The sequence below is a fragment of the Xenopus laevis genome, chromosome 6S (genome assembly GCF_017654675.1).
Source record: "Xenopus laevis strain J_2021 chromosome 6S, Xenopus_laevis_v10.1, whole genome shotgun sequence".
NCBI classification, from domain to species: domain Eukaryota; kingdom Metazoa; phylum Chordata; class Amphibia; order Anura; family Pipidae; genus Xenopus; species Xenopus laevis.
The window spans coordinates 81,065,614-81,092,040 of record NC_054382.1 but is presented as its reverse complement, the minus strand read 5'-3'; the positions used below and the strand labels follow the sequence as shown (position 1 = coordinate 81,092,040).

Here is a 26,427-nt window from a genome sequence, read left to right as displayed (position 1 = left end):
GCTAGATAGATTCACTAGGATGAATTGCAGTCAAAATATCTTTCACCAGTCTGTAATGCATATGAAAAAAACACTCTGTTCTGCTTAACCATAAATTGGATTTATAAAATATAACGATTGCTTTCCTTAATAACATCATATTTTCCAGTAAAGCCTGGTAACTACAGCTGTGTTTTGAGTCCTAAAGAAGGAAAGAAATAAGGATATAATTATGCACTATTTCAGTTTATAGTCTGTTCTGCATGGAATTTACAATTTTGATTCAAAAGAATAAAAATACTCTTAACACTGCAACTGCATTTGAACATACAGTAATAACCAATTGGAAAAGAATATTGTGTATTCTATATTGTACCTATAAAGAAAATTTATTTTAGTGCCTGTACAACCTTCTGGTTTATTATTGGTCTAAATTAACAAGGATATTAATATAGAAATATGTGCACTACTGTACTTGGGGAACTAAGCAAAGTAATGTTCTTTCGGTTTGTGGTATTTGTCACTTAACGGCTTGAGAAACTTTATACGTGGTTTTGGCTTCTCACTCACCCCCCAATACACACAATTTATTAAAAGTCAGTATTCTCTCACATGATATTTATGCATGCCCTGAAATACAGCACAAAGTATCAAGGGAAATAAAAAAAACACAGGACTTTCTCATGAAACACTTTGAATTTATGGTTTATGGGACACAGTGACACTTTAATGAACTTTAGGTATTTCAGACTAAACCTAGATTTTGAGTTTATTACATAAGACGCCACCAAAATTGCTAAAGAAGCAAAGAGTGGGTGAGACTGTCTACATTTCAGCCAGCAGGAGACCACGGCAAAAATAATGCAGTCTTACTCGACTGTCAATAACCTGATACATGTTTGTCTTCTAGCTGGATATTTTACTTTTAATCTTGAGTCAGCTGCACAATTATGCATTGCTTGCTTTGGGATTAAAAGCAGTAAACTTTTCTTGTGTCTGTGCATTTTGGATGTGTCAAAGTTCAGCTCAGGCTCCAGCTGAGAGCTAATCAGGGCATCTGACCTGCTCTGCCAATAAACCAAGAACAAAAGGCACTTATTTTCCTCCTCTGTCCTTTGGGGCATTAATTCTTCCAATGAAAAGCAACATATCCAACGGCTAGGTCAGAAATATAATTACCTTCAATTGAAAGCAGGCCCAGCCTGCAGCCCTAGATAAACTAGGCCTTGTTTTCTGTAATTTGGAAATGTCCTGGACTTTATAATCTATTTGAATCTGTTAGAGGCCTGGTTTATATAAGTGCACGTCCAATTAAAATTTACAACTCACTCAGTGCCAGACCAAGGAACTTGGAAGACTCATAAATCCAGAGAAGCCATACAGGGGAACACAAAAAGGGGTTGAGGGACTTAAAAACTGCACAGAAGCAGATTATAAAGTACTCAAAGTACCCTGTACTACCCCGCTTTATCTGTAAAATATTCTGTAAGCTCTTTCACCAGAAAAAGAAAAAAATGCAGCATGAAGGGGTGAAAGGAAATCCAAATGCAACATGCATGGGACTATAGGGGAAAAAACAGAGGAAGAGAACTGGAAGGACAAGTCTGGCACAAAGTAATATGGCTTTCAGTTATTTTACTGCATGATATTATGCAAACTCATCATATGGTACAAATGCCCTACTGTTAACATTTCAACTGGTCTTTTTATTTTTTCTTAAATAGTTTTGAACTATTTGTCGTTGTCTTCTGCCTCTATGCAGCCGTCCGATGGGGATCACTGACCCCAGCAGCCAAAAAACAATTGGTCCGTGAGATTACTATATAAATATTTTCATTTATTACTTATCTTTCTATTATACATGGGATCTGCTATCAGGAAACCCATCCAGAAAGCTCCAAATGAGGGGAAGTACCTTTACAACATTAATACAGCAAGGACCATCCTATGTGCAAGAGATGCCTGCAATACTGAGAGTTGCTGGTAGCTGCCTGTCACCTGGCTCGGTTGAGGGTAGGTAAAAATACAGTGTGCCCCCTTGTCTGAAGGTAGCAGAATACAGCACTGCATTTACCCCTAGTGTTACATTAGTGAAAACAAATAGCATTTCTGAATGGAAAAAAATGCAGAATATCAATAAGACATGTTAAGAGGAAACAAAAACATCTTATCTATTAAACAATATTGACAACTCTATGTTCTGAATTTCAAGATGCCCTTTTAACACACATGAAAGCAACAGAAACAGAATTATAAAAACCTTTCAATCAAGGTAAAAATGCAGGCTCTGAATAATGTAAAAATGCTATTAACCAGCATTTATGCCTGGCCACAACAACTGTATCTAAAAACACAAGAACTAGAATCATTGTATAGCACATGAAAGTGCATTCATAACTTAATGAGAAGGAAGAGAATAGAGAATGCACCAAATACATGTGCTTCCAAGAGCAATTTTGCTGAGGCATTCTATTATGCATTGTATTATTGTTTCACACATGTCTCTGCAAAAGGAACACTATTTTGAAGTCAGGTGCAGAGAACTATTCCTTTAAAATCTTCAAGTTCCATTTTGAGAGTTCAAGGCGGGTTGTGATGGCAACGATCCATAAACATCTTGAGGCAAAATTTTTTTATTGAGACACAGTAAATAGCAACTGCCACAAATGAAGCAACTAAACCCGAGTGATGATTTCTTTATCTACAGAGTACGATTTATATAAATCAAGGTAAACCACAATAAAGAAAATCATGAATATCTAATATCTAAATATAATACTGCTGAAACCAAAGAGGTTTATAATCTAAAGATGGTGCCATGAGAACAGAGAGGCTCCTTTTAGCCTGAATATGAAGCTGAATGAGTAGCTCTGTCTGCATGGCAATGATAGAACAACAAACCAGTGAGCTTTTCAAGTTTGTGCTCATTGAGTCTGGGGGAACTGATTACGGTGCCCATGTCCAATACCCCTATGGGGGGTTTGATTTGGTTTTTTTTTTGGTTTTTTTTGCAGACCTGTAGAGAGAGGACCATATGCACAGTCTCATTGATTGAACCCTGACCGTTATTACTCAGGGATGCCACCATTTGGGTCCCAAACCAGAAGCTGCTGTTTCTTATATATGCAGCCAAAATGGCAGAATCTACAATCATCATCAATTATTTTTTTTACATATACAAACATGGCACCTGTCTACTGAATGTCTTTCAGTGGGAAACCATAACTGTCCTCTTCTGTGTATGTTTATTAATATTTAAGAGACTGAATATTTTTTTCTCTGCATGAAAACACCCAGAGATGCTAGTGAAACGATGGCTCCGTGGGTTTGGGTATGTTAGGAAAAATAGCAAAATGTTAGTTTGGCATTATAATATGAATATATGTTTTGGGAAGGATGGTGATCAAAGGGATAAGTGGAACTGCCAGAGGAGAAAAAGCTTTCTACAACTGATAAAATGTATGAATATACATGTTATCTTCCAGTGGAATAAATTAGACATCCCCTTAACATAATAAATATTAAGCTGTTTTGTTTTTTTAAGTTTAATCCGTTTGCTTCTATGCCCAAATGTGCCTTCCCCCTCCATAGTAAGTAATATTGGTCCATGTCTATTTGGCATTCCTATAAAGGTGAATTCTCTGCCTACCTGTACTTGTGCACAAGGAGAATAGATACAAAGTAAATATTTGGACAGACAAAAATTTAATTTTGGCAATGCAGCAATAGATGCCTACAATATGTCTAGATAGATGCATATAAACACATTATTCTGCAATTACATAACACAATCAAATATTCCTTCAGTGGAAATGCAAAGTAGAAAGGAAGAATTGCCTAGATGGCAATAATTAGTCATTACGGCCCAATTCATAGTAGAAATGAAGAGCTCTTTTTTATCTGTATGTTATCAATTAGCAGTTTTAAGTCTCTTCAGTAGATGTGTTAGCATAATTCAGAATACACTGTGGGTTCCAGTTTAAATTAGAGAATGCTTATTGATTCAATTTGCAATTCTACATTATATCACCCCTCAAATAAAACATTCTTCATCACAGATATCCCTGGAGAATGTTTCTCCATGTTGACGAAGACTGGGTTTTAGGTCACCTTTTGTACATTAATATTGGACTACTGGGAAGTATAGATTTACTCAGACTATATATATATATATATATATATATATATATATATATATATATATATATATATATATATATATATATATATATATATATATATATATATATATATATATATATATATATATATGCGTGCATGTTAGAAGCACCGTTCCCAGGCATATGATATATTCTCCTTTTAAAATCATAACTTAACAGAAGAAATCACAACCACAAAATTATGAGCACGTTGCCAAAGTAATTCCAAAAGTAAAAATATAATAAAAATAATAAATGAGCCTGAAATACCCAAATTACATCTCCATAACGTTCATGGTAAAAGAAAGTTCTGATAATCATCAACGGTCAGAAAAAGCAAGAGATTCTGGCCAATATGCAATTTGTTATTATAGTTATAGACTGGAATCAAAAGTCCAGTTTTTCTCCATTATACACAGTATATAAGTGGAAATAAAATGTGGTAAATAAAGATTTACCAACAAATACACTCTTTCAGGAATGCAGTGGATTTTCTCCGCCTCTGGAACTTCATAAAATTATCCGGCATAAATCCGATAGCTTTGCCAAATTGCATCTAACTTTAGGGACTTGTTTAATGCATTCCATTTTGTGCCAAAATGGCAGAGTTTCCAAATACAAACATCTGTTTCACATGAGCAGGCTAACATATAAGACCTGCGTCTGAATAACTGACAAGGGTGTAAGGTAGACTGTATGCACATGTTGCTAAAAACAATTACTTGTAAACTTGACAGAGATACACTCATTAACATTCCTCTAAGGGATTAGTGTATGCATTTGGCCGCAAGAAAAAAAAACATTTGAAGATATATGCTTTATTTGTGCACACAAGGACTTCTTGTTTACTGGATAGGGAATGGTAAATAACAGTATCAGCAGCTACTACTGACAAGCTCAAGCACTAGGAACAGCTACCAATAAATTGCAAGCTTGAGGCACACAGGGCATTTTCTGGAGTTAGGATTTGGCAAGTTTTCAGTCAGCAAAATATACTGCATGAAAAAAATGTCAGAGTTGCCTCTCTTGCGCATTGCCATAGTTCTGCTTCATGGTAGGGATTATCATCTCGGTTCTGCATTTGGATGATTTCCTGCATGTGCCATAAGCAAGGTACTGCTATTCTCTACTCTCATCTGGGCAATATGTTTCAGCAGCCTTCTCATCTGTCCAGACAATGCCATAAAATGCTCTGTTATACCGTAAGCTAAAATTCATGAAGCCACTTTTCTAGCTCATGTATCACAGTAATGGAACATTAAATAATAGATAGATGGAATAGATAATATTTTTCATCTATCTGCACTGCTGAATAAAGTTGGATCTGAAGCATTTATGTTTGTTTCTCCACCGTTTATGCACATAGGCCATAGAAACAATCTAGTTCATTACAGCCTCAAAGATACAGCAAATAAGAGTTGGAAGAGGATTTCAAAATAATAGATACTGATAGCTGCAAAACCCTAAGAGGAAGCCTAGTCTTAAAAACTCAGGAGTGAGTGGCCCAGGCCTCTCTTACAGTGCCACAGACTGAATTAACCAATTGAAATCCCAGACATCTGGAAACTGGCTGCATTAACACTGAATGTTTTTGTATTGTACACCACTAAACCACTTTGCCTGCATATCTCGTATAATACACTTCGTAGAATATTTCTCACCAGTGACTGATCATAGGCAACTTAGGCTGCATTAATTAGTACAATGTCTATGCATTACTAAGAGCAACAAAAAACACAAACTTTCCATGTTTGTCCCTTTTAATTCTCTATATATCTCCTCTTAAAGGAGAAGGAAAGGCTAAAATTAAGTAAACTTTATCAGAAAGGTCTATATAAATACACCAGTAAATCCTCAAAATAATGGTGCTCCGAGTTCTCGGTCAAAAGAAATACAGCATTTCTTTCCTTCTATTGTGTACACATGGGCTTCTGCATCAGACTTCCTGTTTTCAGCATAAACCTCCAGGGCTAGGGCTTGAGCATGCTCAGTTTGCACCTCTACCCTCCCTTTTCCCCCTCCCTGCTGTAATCTGAGCCAAGAGCTATGAGTGAGCAGGGAGAGACTCAGGCAGGAAGTGATGTCACACTGAGCTCATATGGCAGCTGCTATTTGGGTTGCCATCTGGCCGGTATTTTATTGGCCTGGCTGGTTGATCCCAATGTTATTAATAGGGAAATGAGATAAATAAGCCGGTATTTTTTTCCAGAAAAGGTGGCAACCTTAGCTGCTATCCTAAACAAACAGAGAGAGCTTCTAGAGCTGTTTACTCAGGTATGGTAAAGCACTCTGCAGAATAAATATAGTCTTATAGCTTGCACTATTGAGGCTAATCTATTGGCAATAAACTGCTTTGGTAGCTTTCTTTCTCCTTTAAGTATTTACGTCATTTTTTTAACTTAATTTTAAATTAAAACCTATGATTTTGCATCAAGGTTCAGAATGCATACACTTTCTATACAAGTCTATAGTATGTGAACTTACAGTTAATATATCGGTTATGAAAAGTGGATATTTCATGTAAAAAAAATGCTTACAACAGAGTTATGAAACCGTAATACTACGACTTGATCCCCTAGCTGAAACATTCTTATTACAAGAGCTGAAAACAGTCTGCCTGGTCAGAGAAATATAAATCACTTAAGGAAAACAACTTGACATGTCTGATACAAAACCTATTATATAATGGAACTGTGTGCAAGTAGCCTGTATTATGAAGCAGACATTCTGAGGTAAGGAAGCTTATAAGAGCCTTCAGACTGTCTGATACGAGCTGTTACTTATACATTTCAATTTAAATGGCACAGTCGAGGTAATAATGGTTGCTTTAAAGTACATTTCTGAACCGTGTTATCAATACCATGAGTATATTTCTGTTGCCAAGGCCTTTTCACAACACATAGTTATCATTTCTTACTACAGTCTCATAGTTTTAGAGCACATAAGTTGCAAGATTCATAACTAGCACTCGGAGTTCAGTTTTTGCAAATGTTCAGCATTTACAGTTTCTAGTGACAATGAAGCATTTCTTTTTATCCCATAAGAAGCAAGACAGCAAGGCTTTTTTCAGTCTAAAGGTGGCCATACACATATTGATCCCGCTCGTTTGGCGATTTCCCCAAACGAGCGGCTCGCTCCCGATATGCCCACCTTGAGGTAGGCGTTATCGGGCTGATCCGATTGTGGGCCCTAGGGTCCAAAGAACAGATCATAATGTATGGCATACGGGCAGTCGGATCAACAAAGAGATGCGGTTCGCAATCCAATGGGATTTTTACCCCTGCCCGATCGACATCTGGCTAACTTTCAGCCAAGTATCAGCCGGGGAACCCCCTCAGAGGGCCCCACACACAGGCCAATGAGCTGCCGACTCGGCCCGTGTATGGCCAGCTTAAGGTTATTGTTTTGATTCTGATCGCACAACTTGAAAACAGCTTAGCATCATTTAAAGAAGAAATCACAAAGCTGCAGTCATCTGGCATTGTACATTATATGAGCCCAACAACAAAAGACTGACAATTTCTTAACTTGTATTATTTTACAGTCCTACAAAAACATGCACTGCACAAGTGATTATAAAGTAATAGAAGAAATATAGCAACTGACAAATAGAAGTATAATATGTGATCCAAAGTCATTTGCAAGATAGTTTAAAAGCCTCAGCTTTGGCTTTCATAAACGGTTTTTCTTAATTGTTGGCTTTACAATGTTGCAAAAGCAACATTCTAGAACATTTTGTTCTAGACTGGAGGCTTTACAGCAATCTTCCATTGAATCAGCAAACTTCCTCATCTGCTAAATTTAAAATGATTATATAGCATAACTGTCATATTTCACTGCTAAAAATTTTTCTTTAATGATTGGCGAATCAAACAGCAAAAAAATGGCCAAATGAATTTAAGTCTATGGGCAACAAATTTTTTGACTCGCAACAATTTTTTTTGACACACAATTTTTTTTCACCCATTGGAGTCTATGGGTTTTTTTTTTGTGGGGAAACCTGGCGAAAAATTTTGCTCATCACTACTGGTCTTACTCTTTTTGACATCCAGTGGATATCTGAAAATAGGCTCGTGTTTATTCACTCCCCATGAAGTGCCAGTGCTTTATAGAGGAGTGTTTGCCATACATACAAATAGTGTTTCTGTGTTGTATTGATATTATTTTTAGAAATGAGCACCCATAAGGAAGAATCAAATGTGTTTAGTCCTGTACTCCCCTGCGGCTGAGTGGATTAAAACACAACACAGGACTAAACAGCCATGTGTAAGAGCCCTTATTATATACACAAGCAAACCTATGGACTTCCAGTAGCCATTGAATAATATCTTCAACCAACTTTTCAAATTGGGGCATGAGTCTTGATATAATGGAAGAGCCCCAATTGTAACTATGGCCTTAGGTTATTGTATTCAGAGTATGAAAAGTAGATCTAGGAGAGAACATTTTGTGGGATCAGCTAATACATGAGGAGTGAGAACCAGTCCATGAATGCTAAAAAGGTTAGACAAGCAATGATATGCATAGAAGTGCATAATTTTCAAGATCAACAAGACAACTACACAAATTAAAATTTTTATTTTACAGGAACAAATTTATTTAACACTCAGATGGATAACATATAATGTGGGAGGGGGCAAACTCCTTATTGGTCCTATTTGTTAACATCATAACCAGTCCTTTCAGATTGTACAAATCTTGAAGTTAGTGGCAGTGCCCCTATTCTCTACACTTGCACATGTTTCTGATTAAATATATATTTGTATGGCATTAACAGGAGAAATAGCATCCCTGCCAGGGACAAGAAACAGTTCAGCTAAGGTAGTTTTTTCGACATTGAATCCTTAATGTTTCTGTGGGATCATTTTAGTTTGAATAGAATTTCAATAGCCATAGAATATGAAACTGATATTGCTACCTGGTGGTTTGCAATCATAACCATGTGCAAGATGTTAGTTGGGCACAGATCTAGCATTGTAAAGCCAACAATCTTCTGTTGAATCAGCAAACCTCCTTCTTTGCTAAAATTAAAACTATTACATAAGATATTGTCATTTGCTACTGCTGAAAACTGCAGATCTGGTCTTTTTTTGTGGACTCTGCAAATGCTTTCTTATGTTAAAAACATCCGAGCAATTTAACAAAAAGGACTATGCACTGGATGTTTGAATAAAAAGCTGCAGTTAAGGTCACTCCGTGTAATTCTGAAAGCAGTGCTTTTTAGGGGGAGAAAAGTAACCTGTAACTTACTAACTAAGAATTAAACGGGCATGCCAAAAATTATTTGCATGTGTAACAAAGCAGATGGGCTAGTTGAATATATATTGCTTTCAGGTTGTTATATAATATAACACCTTGGAACATGGAATTATTAATCACATGCCCAGCCCTTTAATACAGATTCGAGCTGCAAGGTAATTGCTGAAGTACCTGACAACTTTTAGGAGGGGCTCTCCCATTTCAAAGAGGTGGAGAAAGGAGCTGCACTTCAGGAGAACAGTGAGAAGGAGCTACATATCAGTGATTGTAATAACTTTCTTTTTTTTTGCAGTCAAGTTGGAGTTGGGGAAGCCACCCAACTGTAGTTAGGCTGCCAACTATGTTTAGCCAGTGCTCCGGTGCAAGGGTTTATTTTTCCTTGATTTTTGTTTCTGAATATATGTGCTTGTTACTTAAGACTGAAACTGTGAAACGGAACAAATGGCAGATACTTGCCTTTAATAGAGCAACTTCCGTGACTGTTCTTTTTACCCTAAAAGACTGTGGCCACAACACTGACCCAGGCCCCCCTACTGGTCTAAGTGTCACACCATAATAAAAATAAAATCTATTTTTCCAATGTACATTCCTAAAAATACAGACAAAAGAATGCGATGTGGCTGATGGCGGAGCGCTTCCCTTGCACGCCAGCTCCTGCTAAGCCGCAGCTCTCGCGATATATCGGCTCCTTCTAGCCGGCTTCCACTTCACGCTTCTGTTACCGTTACAGAGCGCTGTTCAAAGCATTCACGGAGTCTGGTAAGTTAGTATCAATATGTTGGCTTTATTGAGCGCTTTAAAATTGCTAGGGAGGGGGATTCACATCTAACGCGTTTCGTGTCAGAAGACCTGACACTTCATCAGATGTTCAGTGATTCAAATGTTATCTGTAAATGAAATTTCATCTGAAAGCATTTTGCTACTGCCATCTGCTACTTGCCATACTATGTAAGAATGCATCAGTAATGAACTCTCCTCCAACCAAGACTTAAATTCCCACAATGCCTTGTACAACTGTACTCCCTTAGTTGCAGATGTCATGTCAACATAAGGTGGCCATACACAGGCCAATAAAAGCTGCTGAAAGACAATGGATAGCTTATTGGCCCTTGTATGAAGCCTTTCAATAGGCTCCCACCGATCAATATCTGCCCAAAAATTGGGTAGATATCAATCGGACTGGTTTACAAACTTTGACAGAGAAGGGCTGCATTGGCTTGTCGATGTGGTCGTCAGTCCAGTGGGCATATCAGGGAAAAGCTCATTTGGTGACCTTGCCAAACAAGTGGAACCTCTTGCCAGCTTTATAGCTTTACTTTTCTTCTCAAGAGGAAAGACTGCCTTAACTAGGAACAATGTTTGCAGGAACAATATTCAAGCTGTGAGTGCTGCAATAAAATGTTAATAAACTCTTCTTGGGGTACCAGCTCAATTGGAGCAGATGATCGCATATCCCAATATGTGAATAACAGAACCTAGTTTTTATGGAGGGGGGGGCAGACAATGAGCAGTGTTTCATTTAACACTGCAATATCTATTTATTTTATCTTGTTTATTGTTCTGTTGTATGTATCCTCAGATTATTTGTAATGGACACTGGAGGCTGCAGTAACATGGCACTGAAAGCAAATAAATCATCTCTGTATGCCGCTTACCTGAGGGAATGCTGCTGGAAAGAAGACGAGAAGTAATAAGAACTGGATTAGCTTCAAAGATAGTTTGGCAAGGTACTAGGTACAAAGGTAAGATCCAAAGTTGTTATGGCCTTGAGACCTAACAGCCAGCAGAATTATACAATCCTGCTGACTCAAAAATAATGTCATAAAAGCTACAAAACAGCTATAGAACTAAAATAAAAAAGACATAAAAACAAAATAGTGGGTAAATGTTTAAATAGGAAAGTGTTACATCTACAAGTCAAATCAACTGAAGAGATTTATTGTTAAAAAAAAGAAAATGCTTTTGCATAATGTACTTTCAGCATCAGAGCAGATAAATCACTACAGCAAACAGTCACGAGAAAAGACACCTGCAAAGGAGCCTGGACACAGCCACACAAAGATTAATGGGCCATTTTACTCCACTGCTAAGGGATGTGACTGCTTCCGGGCATTCCACTGAAGCTAAAGTTAAACACATGCTTAAAATGCATAAAAAGCGGACATGATTTAATATACAGAACGCTTATCATTTTACCACTTATAAATAATTGGTCACACCACAGAGATAGAAGTCCAGAGACCAGAGAGAAAGACCCCAGAGATGAAGTTTTTTACCCCATCTAAAATAGTTTTAGGCACTTTGGTACCTCAAAGATGACAATCAACAAATTATAAATATATACAGTATGGGATCTCATATCCAGAATCCTTGGATACCCAATCCTGATACCCTACTCTAGCGCCTGTTAGCAGAGCATAATGGAATGATTGTCTTTTTGGTCCTTCCTTCTTTTATGCAGATGCACATGCGACACAAGAGAAAATAAGTTGAACTTTAATGGCCTTTTTACTATGCTGTGCAATCTGCAGAAAAGAATAAGCGGAAAAAGAAAATTGCTTCATGGTGCTCTAAGAGAAGTACTTCTAACTGGGGTATCAGGTACGTTATTATAATCTGGGGGGGTGCCTAACTTTGTATGCCTTTGTGCCTAACTAAGTAAACCCAATAGGACTGTTTTGCCACCAATAAAGATTTATGCAGCACAGTAAGTTTCAAGTACAAGGTACTGTTATAGGATTACAGAGAAAAGATCTTTTTTAAAAAATAGAATTATTTGCTTGAAATGGACTCCATGGGGAATGGCCTTCCTGTAATTCAGAGATTTCTTGATAATGGGCTTCCATCTAAGTTCTCAAACCACTAATAGGTCAGTGCAAAAAATGTGTCCTCAGAACTTTTCATCACTAAAAAATAGGCAACACAGATAAAGAAACTGGGACACAGACAAGAAAAACATGCTTATAATGAATTCTCTGAACTGCAGATTTCGGCCAAATCCAGAGTTCCTGGCTGAAATTAATCTGAACCCTTTACGAAATATGAATTTGGACCACTGAAAGTGACATTTCCCCCCTCAAATATGCAGATTAGGGTTTGGATTCGGTATTTGGCCAAATCCTTAGTGGAAGATTTGGTGATGGATTTGTGACTCTAGTATACACCCTTCTTTTACGGCGCTGTGGATTATGTTGGAACTTTGTGTGGAATGATTAAAACAGCATTTATTACATCTTTTCAAGCACTGCATTATAAATTGTGCTACATTGGGGTTCAAGAATTCTCCCATAAAAAAAAATATTTTAAAAACGTTAACATTTTTACATTGTGCTGCGCTTTTATGTGACTTGGTACAATTAATTCTTTCCCATGTTCTCAGATGGGGGTATTCACTGGCTTCAACCATGAGTAGAAACAAATTATGTCAAAAATATTGTAAAATGGTTTTAATTTATTTAATACATGATATATATCCACAAACAATAGGATATTTTTGCAGATCATTTTTGTTGTTGTGGTCAATGGGTCTATGACGAGCTACAAATAAACACTAACTACATGAGCCAGAAATCATTTTTGGCAAATTTTGTCCCTTGTTTAATTTGTTTCAGATGCATATGGCGAATCAAAGATAAATTATACCATATTAAATAATATGAAGGTTATTCAATCACTAGAAATTGCTTTGCAAAATGTACCAGCACAAGATAACCAGGCCTGGTAATTTAAATTAATTGCAGTTTTTTCTGTTTGAGTCTAAGTTGCTATATTGTAAGGAATTAGGAAAGCTCGTCCAAACAGCATAATGAAATTGTGAACAGAAGCCAAATTGTATTAAAATCGGTTTTTAATTGCTTGTTTTTATATTCTGAAGCATCTCTCAGACAGGGTAGCACTATATTTTACCTGAACCTGTATCATATATGTTATTTTCTATCATTTTAACCAGTAATAGACATCTCTAAAGCTCTGTGTTTTCAAGCGGCCTTCCAGGCTTCCAGTGAGACCTAACTAAAACATACATCTGACAAGGATTTCCCTGTATTTTACATATCTTCATTTAGATCCTTAGAATACATTTTGGATCTGATACATTTTTGGAACAATAGATCTAAAGCTTTCTTTCTATCCAAAATGCTAAATTAAAATGAGACAAAACAATGTAGGAAACCTTATTTTAACACTTTTATCAATAACCTAAATCTGAAATATGCCCAATGTGTGGTATATAAATTATCTTTAAACCTTTTTCTTTTCTGTTTGAACTTCAGAACAGTTTTTGAACTTTTGTACTGAAATATTCATGTCATGTATTTCCCCCAAAAAATGCACAAGTTTAATAGCAATATACATGTATAGGACCTGTAATCCAGATCTTGGGTTTTCAGGTAAAGGGATCCTTCTGTAATTTGGATCACCATCCTTTATGTCTACTAAACTAATTTAAACATGAATTTAACCACAATAGGATTGTTTTAACTCTACTAAGTATTAATTATAATTACAAGGTAATACTATTGTATTAGAGAAAAAGGAAATCATTTTTAAAATATTTGATTAAAACAGTTTATGAGAGATGGTCTTCTGGAGAACAAATTCTAATTTATGCTAAACTTAATTTCATGGACAGTGTTAGCTTCACTGTATTTAATATAAAAAAAAGTCTAAAGTCTGAAATTTATTTAGATAAAGAAAAACAAGTTGATGTTTTTTTAAAGCCTTTAATGTTAAGTTGATTGGTATGCTATGGTATGCTATGGAAATTGGTTTTCTGTTGTTCCCATATTAAAGCCTCCTTATTCTGTATAAATTCAAGCTTATTATTTTAATTTATGAGTCTGAAAACAATGTACTTTCTCCACATTATGAACATCTTCAAAATGGAGTCACACAATAGAATATCTGAGCCTTGATTGTAAATTCAGTTACATCTAGGTGTCAGAATTCTGCAAATGTACTTGACAGCATGAAAAAAAGCCCTAGATAGTCTACATGGATGTGAAGTTGGACATGTTTAGCAATTCATCATATTGCAAATAGATGAGACTACACCAGCAAATCAAACCCTGAGCACCATATGTTCCCATTACAGAAAAATTTTATCCTGCATAAATTGATAAAAGCCATGCCAACTGACAGTTGTTCTTTGTGCTTTTTTAATTATTTACTGAGACTGCATTACATTATCTTGGCCGGCAATTTCATGCTTCAGTGTATGAGAAATTTTGCAGCCACCAAAAAAAACATATCCTGAAAGTGGGAGCAGATGCTTTAGCATTTTGTGCACGTAGCAGGTGACAGTTTTTCTGTGAAGCGATCACATACAGATGAATTGCTGAGCGCATATTTAATCAAATATACCTTAGTGCACACTGGGTACAAGACAAAATATTGGAAGATGACATACATTTAAATACATTAAGTGACTCGACAAAGTGCAGAGCGGGTTTTTGCCGTGAAATTGTACCCTCAAAGGCTGGAAGGTAGAAAATGCAGAAAGTGCTGAATACTCGCAATAAAACTGCAACCAAAGGTGGAAGCAACTAACTTTAAAATAGCTTAGGATAAACATTTGGTTATAGGAATAAATAAAAAGCCAGAAAAACTGAAGCAGAAAATAAATGGCTAGACGAGATATTGGGCATTCTGCACTGCAGCTCTTGTGTGTTGGCATTTATGCAACAATTATTTGTACTAATGTAAAGGAAGGAAAATAGCTGCTCAAAAAAGCAACTATAAATTGCTTGTCTAAGGGCTTATATTTTTTTTTTAAAGACTGTATTATTATTATTGATGTATATTTATTATTGATTTAAAGGCAAGCAAAAAAAAAACTGGAATTGTAAACTAATTTAGAATTTAATTTCCAGAGAGGCGCGCACACTGGATAAAGAAAACGTACTCTGAACATGCAGTGCAACAAGCATCGAATATCTAGCTATTCTACAGCATCATACCTCCCAACATTTTGGAAATAAAAAGAGGGACAAAAAAGTTGCCACGTGCAGTGCAGCGATTTTTTTTTGAGCACGCCCATTTTGTGGTCACACCCCCTAATTACCATGTTAATTTTACAAAATTTGGCAGGTTATGAAAGTTTGAACATATTTCTGTTATTGTTACAAAAGTATCTTAGCTGCTGCTGTGGCTGTTCTGTGTCAAAAGCCAATAAAGTTAGAAACATTGTTCCTTTTTCTGGCTGTTCAGTGCAGAGAAAATTGGGACTTTCCAGTACAAACGAGGGACTGCGAGGTTGAGTTGTCAAAAGAGGGACTGTCCCTCTAAAAACAGGACAGTTGGGAGGTATGCTCAGTAGCAAATGCAGCGAATGAGAATTACCATTTCAGGCACCTGACAGCAACTGCATTACCACAGCTGTAAGAAACAGAGTAACATTTTCTAGAAAACAGCCTATAAATGAAGGTTTGCAGGTAATGCATTCAGGAAACATAGGGAAACCAGACATGACCTATTATACATATGCCCGGTTAAAGGACCATATACAGTCAAAAATAGTCAGCACAACCTTGCTAAATCTTCTTACTTTCTTTAGATGGGTGCAGGTGCTCCAGTGGCCACTTTCCACCAGCAAATGCAGTCAGAGTACGATATGAACAGCACCACAATTCTTATTGAAGTTAAAATGCCTTTATTGCTCAAGTGACGGGCATTACCGCTCAAGCTTGAAAAAGGGCCAAATGAGGCCTGAAACGTTGCGGTAATGCCCGTCACTTGAGCAATAAAGGCATTTTAACTTCAATAAGAATTGTGGTGCTGTTCATATCGTACTCCGGTTAAAGGACCAGTTCAGTGTAAAAACAAAAACTGGCTAAATAGATAGCCCATGCACAGATTCAGATTTTGATAAATAAGGAGGTAAGTCTACTAAAAAATAATTTACACATTAAATAAACCCAATAAGATTGATTTCTCTCCAACAAGAATTCATTATATCTTAGTTAGGATCAAGTACGGGTATGGGATATGTTATCCGGAAAACCGTTATCCAGAAAGCTCCAAATTAGAAAAGGGCCATCTCCCATAGGGGCAAATGTACTAAAGGGCAAGTGAATTACGCGAGCGAAAATTCGCCAGCGTGGCGTCATTTCGGTACTTTGCTGATTTACTAACAGTCGCTGCCGTAACTCCGCTATCGAAGGAGATCGACTCTAGCGGTACTCCCTAACGCCTGGCGAATTTGCGATCTGGCAAATGGACGTAACTAGGCAAATTCACTAAGATGTGTATTTTACTGAACGTTACCTCTTGCGCCAGACTTGCCTTCGCCATCTCAGACCAGGTGTGCAATAGAGTAGACAGAAGTTCCTCAAAAAATGGTTGAAAATTTTTCTAAGTCCCAAAAAACGCTAGCGTCTTTTCCTTTTTCAGGGTGATGAGCGTAATTTTTTTTGGGGGTAACTGGCTTCCCCCCTACATTTCCTAACATATGCCACATAAACTATACACTGGGCTCATGCGTAGGGCAATCTAACAACTTTATTTTATTAAGGTTTCCCGGGCTTCTGTAGTGTATTTGCTGCAACATATACATCCATTAAAACTAACTTACCACTGTATGCAAATTAGGCAACGCTAGCAAAACTTTGCTTAGCTTGGCGCAGTAAAGCTAGCCCAACTTTGCCAGCATTCGGCGCCCTGGACGCAACTTCGGATTTTAGTGAATTAATGTAGTCCTGGCGAATCTACGTCTGGCTAAGTGTTGCGCTGCGGGCGAAGCCATCGCTGGCGGAGGTTAGTGAATTTGCCCCATAGACTCTATCAGGGTCGGACTGGGGAGCCCGGGGCCCACCGGGACCTACTGTCCAGGGCCCCCCTCCGACCGACCGTGAAGCTCAACCCCCTACAGTGACGCAGAGGGCGCATGCATAAAGGCGCCGCTCAGCGCACCTGCGTCATGACGCTCCTTAATGAACGGTGCCTCGTGCATGCGCAGATGTCGCTGCGTGGCGGCTTCAAAAAAAACTTTTTTTTTTTTTTTTAGATCGGGAGAGGGGACTGGCCCGGCGGGGGCCCATTAAGGGTCGGGGCCCACCGGGTTTTTTCCCGGTGTCCCGCCGGGCCAGTCCGACACTGGACTCTATGAAAAATGGGTTTTTGGATAAGGGATCCCATACCTGTATAAATAGTAGAAAGGTTCAGTAGAATGGTGATGCTAATGCTAATAAAGACGCATTTTAGCTAGCTTCAGATGGTAACATGTAAAGGGATCTACTCAGACTGCCAATTCTTCAAGACACACAGGCAGTGGGTACATACACATGTTTGTCTTTACATGTACTTTACAAGTCATTTGGGGCAATTGGATAACTAGTGCATGCTCTATACTGTAGAAGAAATTGAGTTGTTATTTAAAGACATTATAGCACTAACAGTCCGTGGTATTTTCATGAACACCTGTACCTATTTAAGTTTCTTTTAACTTTCCTTTAACTCCCTAGGTAATTTCATTGTAGGTTGTAGACAACTTATTGTTTAATATCAACATATCATAAAAACAGAGAGGACGGTTGATTGTTGAAGACAATGTAAGTATTTCGCATGCGATGTTTAAATGTGACTGCTTATTTTCTATCATACCTTGGAAAGACTGCGCGGCTCTGTCAACCAATTCTTCAACTGGGTAACTGGCAAGTTCTCCTCTTGCATGTTTGGTTTTACAGTATGTACAAGCATTCAAACACCTGCCAAAAGGAAAGCAAAACACTCAGAAACAGAATGTACTTTTGTCCAGTTCAATTTCTATGTATTCCTGTTAGGGTGTAAAAACATCAAGATGGTTTTTTTTTTTGACAACAATAAATTAAGTCTTCAGTTTTTCAGTATATGTTTTTGTTGGGACTGGGCTGACAGCACATAATACATTTGTAAACATTTTTTGTTCATTAAATGTTTCATTCTCTCTGCTGGCACAAAAATGCTGGAGAAAAGGACAGCGCTGATTAGCACTCAAGTGTGCAGATAAGATCCACGTGAGCACTGACAGACGGATAGCATGCCTGTCGGTGCCAAATTAACCTTGGCTGCAAACCTAGGTGCTGCGCCAACCCCCAATCCATTTCACCCTGATCCACCCCAGCTCTGCCTGCAACCGACCCCAATTCAGCGATTTGCTGTTCTATTCACTAGTAGGCTAAATCAATTTTTCATAAAGTAAGACTGGGTTAAACATGATGCTGTGGTCAGAAAGATGTGACGCTGGAGGCAATCATCCTACACAAGTAGGAGACCTGTTATCCAGAAATCTTGGGAGCTGGTGTTTTCCAGATAACAGATCTTCCCGTAATTTGGATCTCCATACGTTAAGTCTGCTGGAAAATCATGTAAACATTAAATAAACCCAATGGGTTGGTTTTACTTCAAATAAGTATCAACTATATGTAAGCTGGATCAAGTGCAAGGTACTGTTTTAATATTAAAATTAAAATACAAATTGTTATTATTTGGATCAAATGGGGTCTATGGGAGACGGCCTTTCTGTAATTTGAAGCTTTCTGGATGACTGGTTTCCGGATAATGGATCCTTTCCCTGTATTGCATTATCAATGTGGTCAAGTACATAAGAATGGTCCCAGTGTGGTCTGTGCTCTGTTTAAAATCGGCTGCAAGTTAATTTTCACGTTTGCTAAACTGCTGATTTAACAGAAAAGTGGTGAATATTATAAAAACCTGTTCTGCAGTTTACTTTCGAGCCAGCAAAAGGCAGTTTGAAAAATGTTAACTTTGCTAAAAATGGGGCAAGGGAAAGGATTTGCAATTTTACATAGTTCATGCATCAGAGAATCCTCTAAGCCACGGTGCTGTAGTTTTCAGGGCAACAGATACTGAGGAATATATCTGCTGAACAGCACAGAAATCTGAAATAATTTCAATACTTCTATACTTTCAAAGCTAAAGGATCAACGGAGGCAAACATTTATTTCGGAACAATGCAGAGCCCACTCACACCATTCTGTGCAGCCTGACATAAAAACCTGGGTGGAAAATGAGTTGTTCAAATAACTGATACAGATTTGCTAAAGAGAATGTCCAGGGAAAGAGACTACATACCTTATACAGTGCCTAAAAAAATTTTTTCACCCACTTGGAAGATTTTGGGGGGAACGAAACAGAAAAACTATTTGAACAAATAAGAATAAATATTCACATTTTGCAATGCAATATTCCTCCATAAACTGTTAATACATTGTGGATGTTAATTGTACACATTTAAGAAGTGCTTGAAGGTGTTTTAATCTTTTGGAGCAAAAATACCTTTCAGTTATTCATTTTTAATACATTCACTGCGCATTGGCGCAAACTATAAAATTTGAAAACCTTATTCCACTGTTCAAAGAAGTCACTAAACAGTTTCCAGGTTCACAAAAGCTTTATTAAATTTTGTGCAAAGGCATAATTTTTCTAATTTGGAATATTTTTCCAATTTATTTTATTTTTATTTTATATATTTATTTATTACATTCCCCCATTTGTGATTTATTGTGAAAGAACATGGAATCACGGTGGATTTAATTTATATGAAAAAACACAAAGCAACTCATTGCAGGAGTATACACCCCCTTGAGGTCAGTATTTAATAGATGCAATTCCAGCATTGGGTCTGTATGGATAGGTCTGAATCAGCTTTGCACATCTGGACACTGTAATTTTCCCCCATTCCAACAATTCAAGCTCTGTCAGGTTACACAGAGATCATAGGGAAGATCATAGTGAAGAGCCTTTTTCAAGTCAAGCAACAAATCCTTTATTGGACTGAAATCTGGACAAAAGCTTGCAGTTCCAGTACATTGTTTTGAAGCCTTTCCTGTAGTTTTTGGCTTTATGCTTAGGCTCATTGTCTTGCTGGAAGACAAATCTTCTCTCAAGACTCAGGTTTCATGCAAACTGCATCAGCTTTTTTTCTCCAGGGTTTTAATGTATAAAGCTGTTTTCATTTTACCCTCACAAGAATTCCAGGACCTGCAGCAGAGAAGTGTCCCCCTAAGCTTCAGGCTGCCACCACACTGCTCCACAATGGAAATAAAATGTTTGATGATGATGTTCAGTGTTGGTCTTTCACCAAACATGGTGTGTTGTGTGATGGACAAATAACTCCGTTTGAGTTCTGAGTCAACCTTATTCCGTCTGGAAAACAATGAGCAAAGATGCCATGTGAGTTTTAGTTAGTAGTGGCTTTCTTTCTGACACTCTCCAATAACACGGGGACTGGTGAGGAATCCAGGCAACAGTTCATGTAGGCATAGTCTCTATCAGGAGTGGACTGAGATTCAAAATAGGCCCTGGCATTTCAGGTACACAGAGGCCCAAACAGGCCAGACAACAGCCCAAACAGCCCCCCACCAGTCCAATATGTAGTGACATATTGGCATCTTACAGCAGCCCTTCTGGCATTTGCCAGAAGCCACAGATTGCCAGTCCAGGCCTGGTCTCTATAATATCAGACAGTTAGGCCTGTAACACCATCAGTGTTGTCATACATCTACTGGTGGCCTCCCTTACTACTTTCCTTCTTGTACGGTCACATACCTCCCCAACTGTTCTGCGGGACACTCCCGATTTTGACAGCTCAGTCTGCAGTCCCTGGTTGTTACTGAAATGTTCTGACTTTCTCTTTGATTTCCTGCACTGACTTGAGAAAAAGATACAAAGTTTGTGAAACTTTGAGAAGAGCCTTGTTGACAGGGAGTCCAGAACCGTCAGCAGCTGCACTTGGATACTTTTGTAGCAATTTAAGATAAGCAACAAAACAATTGTAACTATTTAAGACAAGCAGGTCTCTTGGGATAACTGAGACTCACAGCTTAAAGGACAATTCACTTTCATTAGGAAAACTGCTCTAACACATAAAACATGGGACTAAAACTCCCAGAAATGTATTCAAACTTTCATAACCTGCCAAATTTTGCAAAATGGACATAGTAATTAATTAGAGGGCGTCGCCATAAAATGGGCATGGCCAAAAAATAAATTGTCGCACTACTCTGAACATTTTCAAAATGTTGGGAGGTATGTGGTCACTATGTTTTGGTGAAAGGCTTGTTCTTAGCAGATTTACAGTTGTGCTACCTGCTATTCATTTCATAAGGAGACATTTTACTAGTTGTTTTGTGTCCATCCCGTGTTTTTCAATCACATTTTCAAGGAATTGTTTGGAGTGTATTTTTTAAGCTACTATACTGCTTCACCAGATGCTGGACATTACAGATGCAAGTTATTGTATAAAATACACACGTAAAGTCTTTGACCACATGCAGGTGATGTCAATTTAACCAATTATATAATTCTGGAAAAAAACTGATTGCACCAGTGACAATTTAGGGAAGTCATATTAATGGAGGTTTATAGTTGCAATCAGTTATTTTGTGTTTTCAGTTGAAACTAATTTAACTTAATTTCCATGATCTGTTTTTACTTTAACTTAAGAGTCTCAGTTGATCAGTAAAAAGAAAATTAAATTCACTGTTATTCGATGTTCTATGTCAAAGCATGGAAAATTCCAAGTGTATTAATACATTGACAAACATGAATTGTATTCCAATGTAATATATAGTGTTAAATAATAAAAAACAGAAAGGGAAGGAGAGAGCTTAGCAACAAGCCATTGTCTGAATATCAGACAAAGGGAGAAGTAATGAAAAACAACAATATAAGTAATGCCTGTGGTTTAGCCTCTGACCCTTACAACTAAAATTTTAAATCTCACTTTGGAGAGAGGTGGAAAAGAAAGTAAAATAATGACACAACAATAACATAAAATCTAAAGACCAAATACAGTGATGCAGGGTTACATTTGCAAATTACTATACATTAACTTAATATTTAATTGGTTGAAAAAGAGGAAACAAATATAGAAACTAATCATGAATACAAGCCTGTGTTACTTTTAACTTTTAAACACAGGCAGCTACTGGATGTGGCTTGTACAAAAATGCAGTGATGCCATAGAGCAAGTGACCTTATTAAATCTCCCCTGATCCATTACACTCAGCAAAGACCCGACCTCTAACCCCAGTGACCTGACTTAAATATGCAATTCAGTCCTAACACTGCTGACTAATTTGTTACAGATTTATGCTCCTATGCTGTGAAGGATTTCATGTCTTTTATCAGGTAAATCCCCAGCAGCTCTCTAGAGAGTTAAAACTATGATCCCTAGGACTTGTTGATCAATTTATATAATGACAGAGATAGGGCACATATTAAGCAGCTAGTACATTTATGGATCTTAACTGTGATTTACAAGCAGATTATAAATCTAATAGCAAATGTTGGAAAGCCAACAAGCTCACCTACATGCCTAGGAGAACAAAACTTTATATTATTGGATATACTTGATCAAATGACTGGTTAAAGAACGGTTGTCTGGAATGGTACATACTAGATGCCACCGTTCTTAACAGTTTGCATGCTTAAAGGAGATATTTAGTATAAGTCAAATGCCTCATAAGTTAAAATTACCTTTAAAAGAAGACCACCTTATTGGGGCTCTCCATAGATCTGCTCTAGTCCCTGTCCATGCTTCAAATGAGGGGAGGGAGTGTCCTAAAGGTCCCTGTCAGAAGCACAGTAGGATGGGGATCACTACCCTGCAGTCACACAGGCTTCAGTTCCCTATTAGGTCAGACTAGCTGCTTGGATCATAACCTAGAGTGCAGCGTGCAGAGTCCTGCTGGCTCCTCTGTACAGTCTGGGAAATGAGGCAGCAGAAAGTGGAACAGATGGACAGGACTTTTAGGGTTGTTGCTGAAATCTTCAATAAATCAGCCTGAAATACTAGTTTAAGCACATTTACTTCTATATTTAGAGGATTATAATGCACTGTATAATGAAGGAAAGAGAGGGAATGCATTGGTTGCTTCTATGAGAAGTTAAAAGAACACAATTGGTTCCACTCAAACTGAAGTGACCAGCTGTGGCCAGATGAGAGAGTCTATTAAAGAACACAGAGAGCTGTGAAATAGCACATTGCTGTCTAATGCTACAAAATCTGCTGTATTAATAAGATTTTACTGTATGTGGCAGAAGAGTCAGGCTAAATCAGCTACTGTTCTTGACTGTGTTGCAGTTGGGGGGGTATATAGGTGGTGCACAGGGATACTGTACCACTGACTTGGGGGGTATCTAGGTGGTGCACAAGGATACTGTACCAGTGACCTGGGGGGTATATAGGTGGTGCACAAGGATACTTTTTTTTTTAACTCAGGTGAGATTTTTATTTGGTACAGTTAAAAGAAATTACACACATAGTTATGTTAAACCTTCCAGAATCATACAATGTTGACAAGTCATAAAGAGCAGCAATGACACATCAATACAGAAAAACAAGTTCTCCATGTCTCGGAACATACAGTAAGCATAAGAATTTATACATTCTCCAGGATCCACAGCTGCCATATTTGCATACATTTGTCAGAAGTATTGTTACGCCTAGCAATTAGTTGTTCTACATTACACATGTTTTGAACCGATTTTTCCCAGTCTGTATATAGAGGGGGGAGCTGAGCTTTCCAAACTTGCGCTATGAGTCTACGCGCTTGAAATAGAATTTTATGAAGTATATTTTTTGCAGGGCGAGTCAGCTGGTTAGGGGGGTCCATACCTAAGATATACCACTTGGGGTCAAGTGGGATCTCAAAGCCTAGGATAGTGGTAATACGTTTTTGTATCCTGGCCCAATAATCCTGTAATACAGGGCAGGACCAGAACTTGTGTAGTAAAGTTCCCTCCGCCACATTGCACCTAACACAAGTATCCGGAATATCTGGATTGATCTTATGCAACCGAGATCTGGTATAATACGCCCCATGTATCAAGTACAGTTGCAAAATTCTATATTTATATATGGGTGAAATAGACAGAGGGGTTAACAACACCTGGGCCCACTGATCGTCAGTAAAATAGTCAATGGAGCGCTCCCATTGCACCCTTGCTTTTATAGAGGTTTTCCGCAAAACCAAATTTTGTAGTTCTTTGTAGAAAAGGGTGATAGAGTGCCGGGAGTTCTCAGAAATCAATAGTTCCATTATGGAAGAGGTACCAAATTGCAGACGCTTGGGTTTATTCAGTCTATAAAGCGCAGCTCTCACTTTGTGGTATATTAGCCATTGAGAATTGGGCAAAGAATAGGACTGCCTTAACTCACCAAAGGGAACCATGCCATTGTCGGACCAAACCTGTCCTACAGACCATATCCCCGCCTGGATCCACTCTTTTGGAGAGGACAGCTTGTCTAGAGGAGCAAGTTTACTATTATACCATAAAGGGGTTTGCAGTTCTAGTACTACTGGATGGACCAGTTGGAGAGATCGTTGCAAACAGAATTTTTGGGATTCTACCAGAGAGCAGTTACTCACCAACTGCTTTGTCTTATACAGGTTCAGGGCCAGAATGGCATAGAAAGGAGGGAGATCAGACTTCAATAAACATTGCCATAGCTGAAATAGGGCGTCCTCAGGCAGAGCACTTTTCAGAGTACGGATTTGTGAGAGTTGGGCCGCGAGGTAATACAGATACATGTCTGGGAGGGCCATGCCCCCGTCATTTTTGGGTCGCTGCAGTGTTGTAACGGACAGTCTGTTGTTCCCCCAAATAAAGTGCCGGAAGAGGGACGTTAAGTGGGCAAAAAAGGGGGCTTGAATCTTAATAGGTGCATGCCACAGTACATAAAGAATTTTCGGGGCAATCACCATCTTTATAAGTTGTATGCGCCCAGTCGGACCCAAAGGGAGAAGTTCCCATGCCTGAAATTTAGCTTGAGCCCAGCAGAGTAAAGGCGCAACATTAAGAGTATAATAGGACGATATAGGGGTAGCAATGTGAATTCCCAAATATGTAAATTTATCAACCAAATGTAGTTTTGCGCAATCCGGGTTCAGGAGACCATTTAAGGGGTCTATTGGAAAAAGTGTAGATTTAGAGGGGTTGATTGTAAGGCCCGAAATACGTCCAAAGTCTGCAGTTAACGTCAGAAGTTCCGTCAGTGATTCGTGTGTGTCTCCCAAATACACTAAAGTGTCATCTGCATACATTTGCACCTTCTCCTCTCTGTTTGCCAGACGTAGGCCAATAATACGCGGATTTTGTTTAATTGCTAAAGCTAGAGGCTCGATGGCCATGGCGAACAACAAGGGGGACAGGGGACACCCCTGGCGTGTACCCCTAGCTAAGGTAAAGTTCTCAGTTTGTGAGGCATTGAGTCTTAGGGATGCCACCGGGGACTTAGAGAAGTTGAACTAGCGAAGTGAAATGAGGGCCAACACCAAATGCTTTAAGGACACGCCACAAGTACACCCATTCAACTGTATCAAAAGCTTTGGCAATGTCCAAAGCAGCAATTGCTCTCTGACCCATATTACAGTGGTCTACAGACAAATTAAGCATCAGCCTTCTAATATTGTGCGCGGTGGTTTTGTGGGGGATAAAACCGGTTTGGTCCTCAGTAATTATGTGGGTTATAACTTTGTTCAGTCTTCTGGCAAGGACCTTCGCCAGGATTTTAACATCTGTCGTCAAAAGCGATATTGGCCTATAGGCGTCAGGTGAGGTTAAATCTTTGCCAGGTTTGGGCAAAAGAACAATCGTTGCCTCATACATGGAGGCAGGAAGCCTTTGGACGGTAAGGGAGTTATTGAAGGATTCTAAAAGTTTTGGTGCTAGTAAAGGGGCATGTTTTTTATAAAATTCAATCGGAATGCCGTCTGAGCCCGCAGCTTTACCTGCAGGGAAAGAGTCAATGGCCTCCTGTATTTCAATTAGTGACAAAGGCTGGTCTAAGAACAGTTGAAATTCTTCAGTAAGGGTAGGAAACCTCAAACCATCGAGAAATTGGTCCAGCCCCTCTTCCCCGCGTTCCAGTTTAGAACTATAGAGATCTGTGTAAAAAGTCGTCATGATTTGATTAATTTCAGTGGGGTCTGTGGTGATCACTGAGTCAGCACGTTGAAGTTTAGCTATTGTGGGGGGAGTAGTCTGCGCTCTACTGAGTAGGGCCAGTATCCTACCTACCTGCCCG

General features: G+C 38.3%; 1 protein-coding gene across 1 annotated transcript in view; it reads right to left on the bottom strand.

Moving 5' to 3' along the window:
• cdkal1.S (CDK5 regulatory subunit associated protein 1-like 1 S homeolog) overlaps positions 1-26,427 on the bottom strand; it is a 553,340-nt gene that overhangs the window by 335,684 nt on the left and 191,229 nt on the right. Inside the window, 1 exon segment of the mRNA NM_001091487.1 lies at positions 17,997-18,100. Within this exon segment, the coding sequence (NP_001084956.1) occupies positions 17,997-18,100 (104 nt within the window).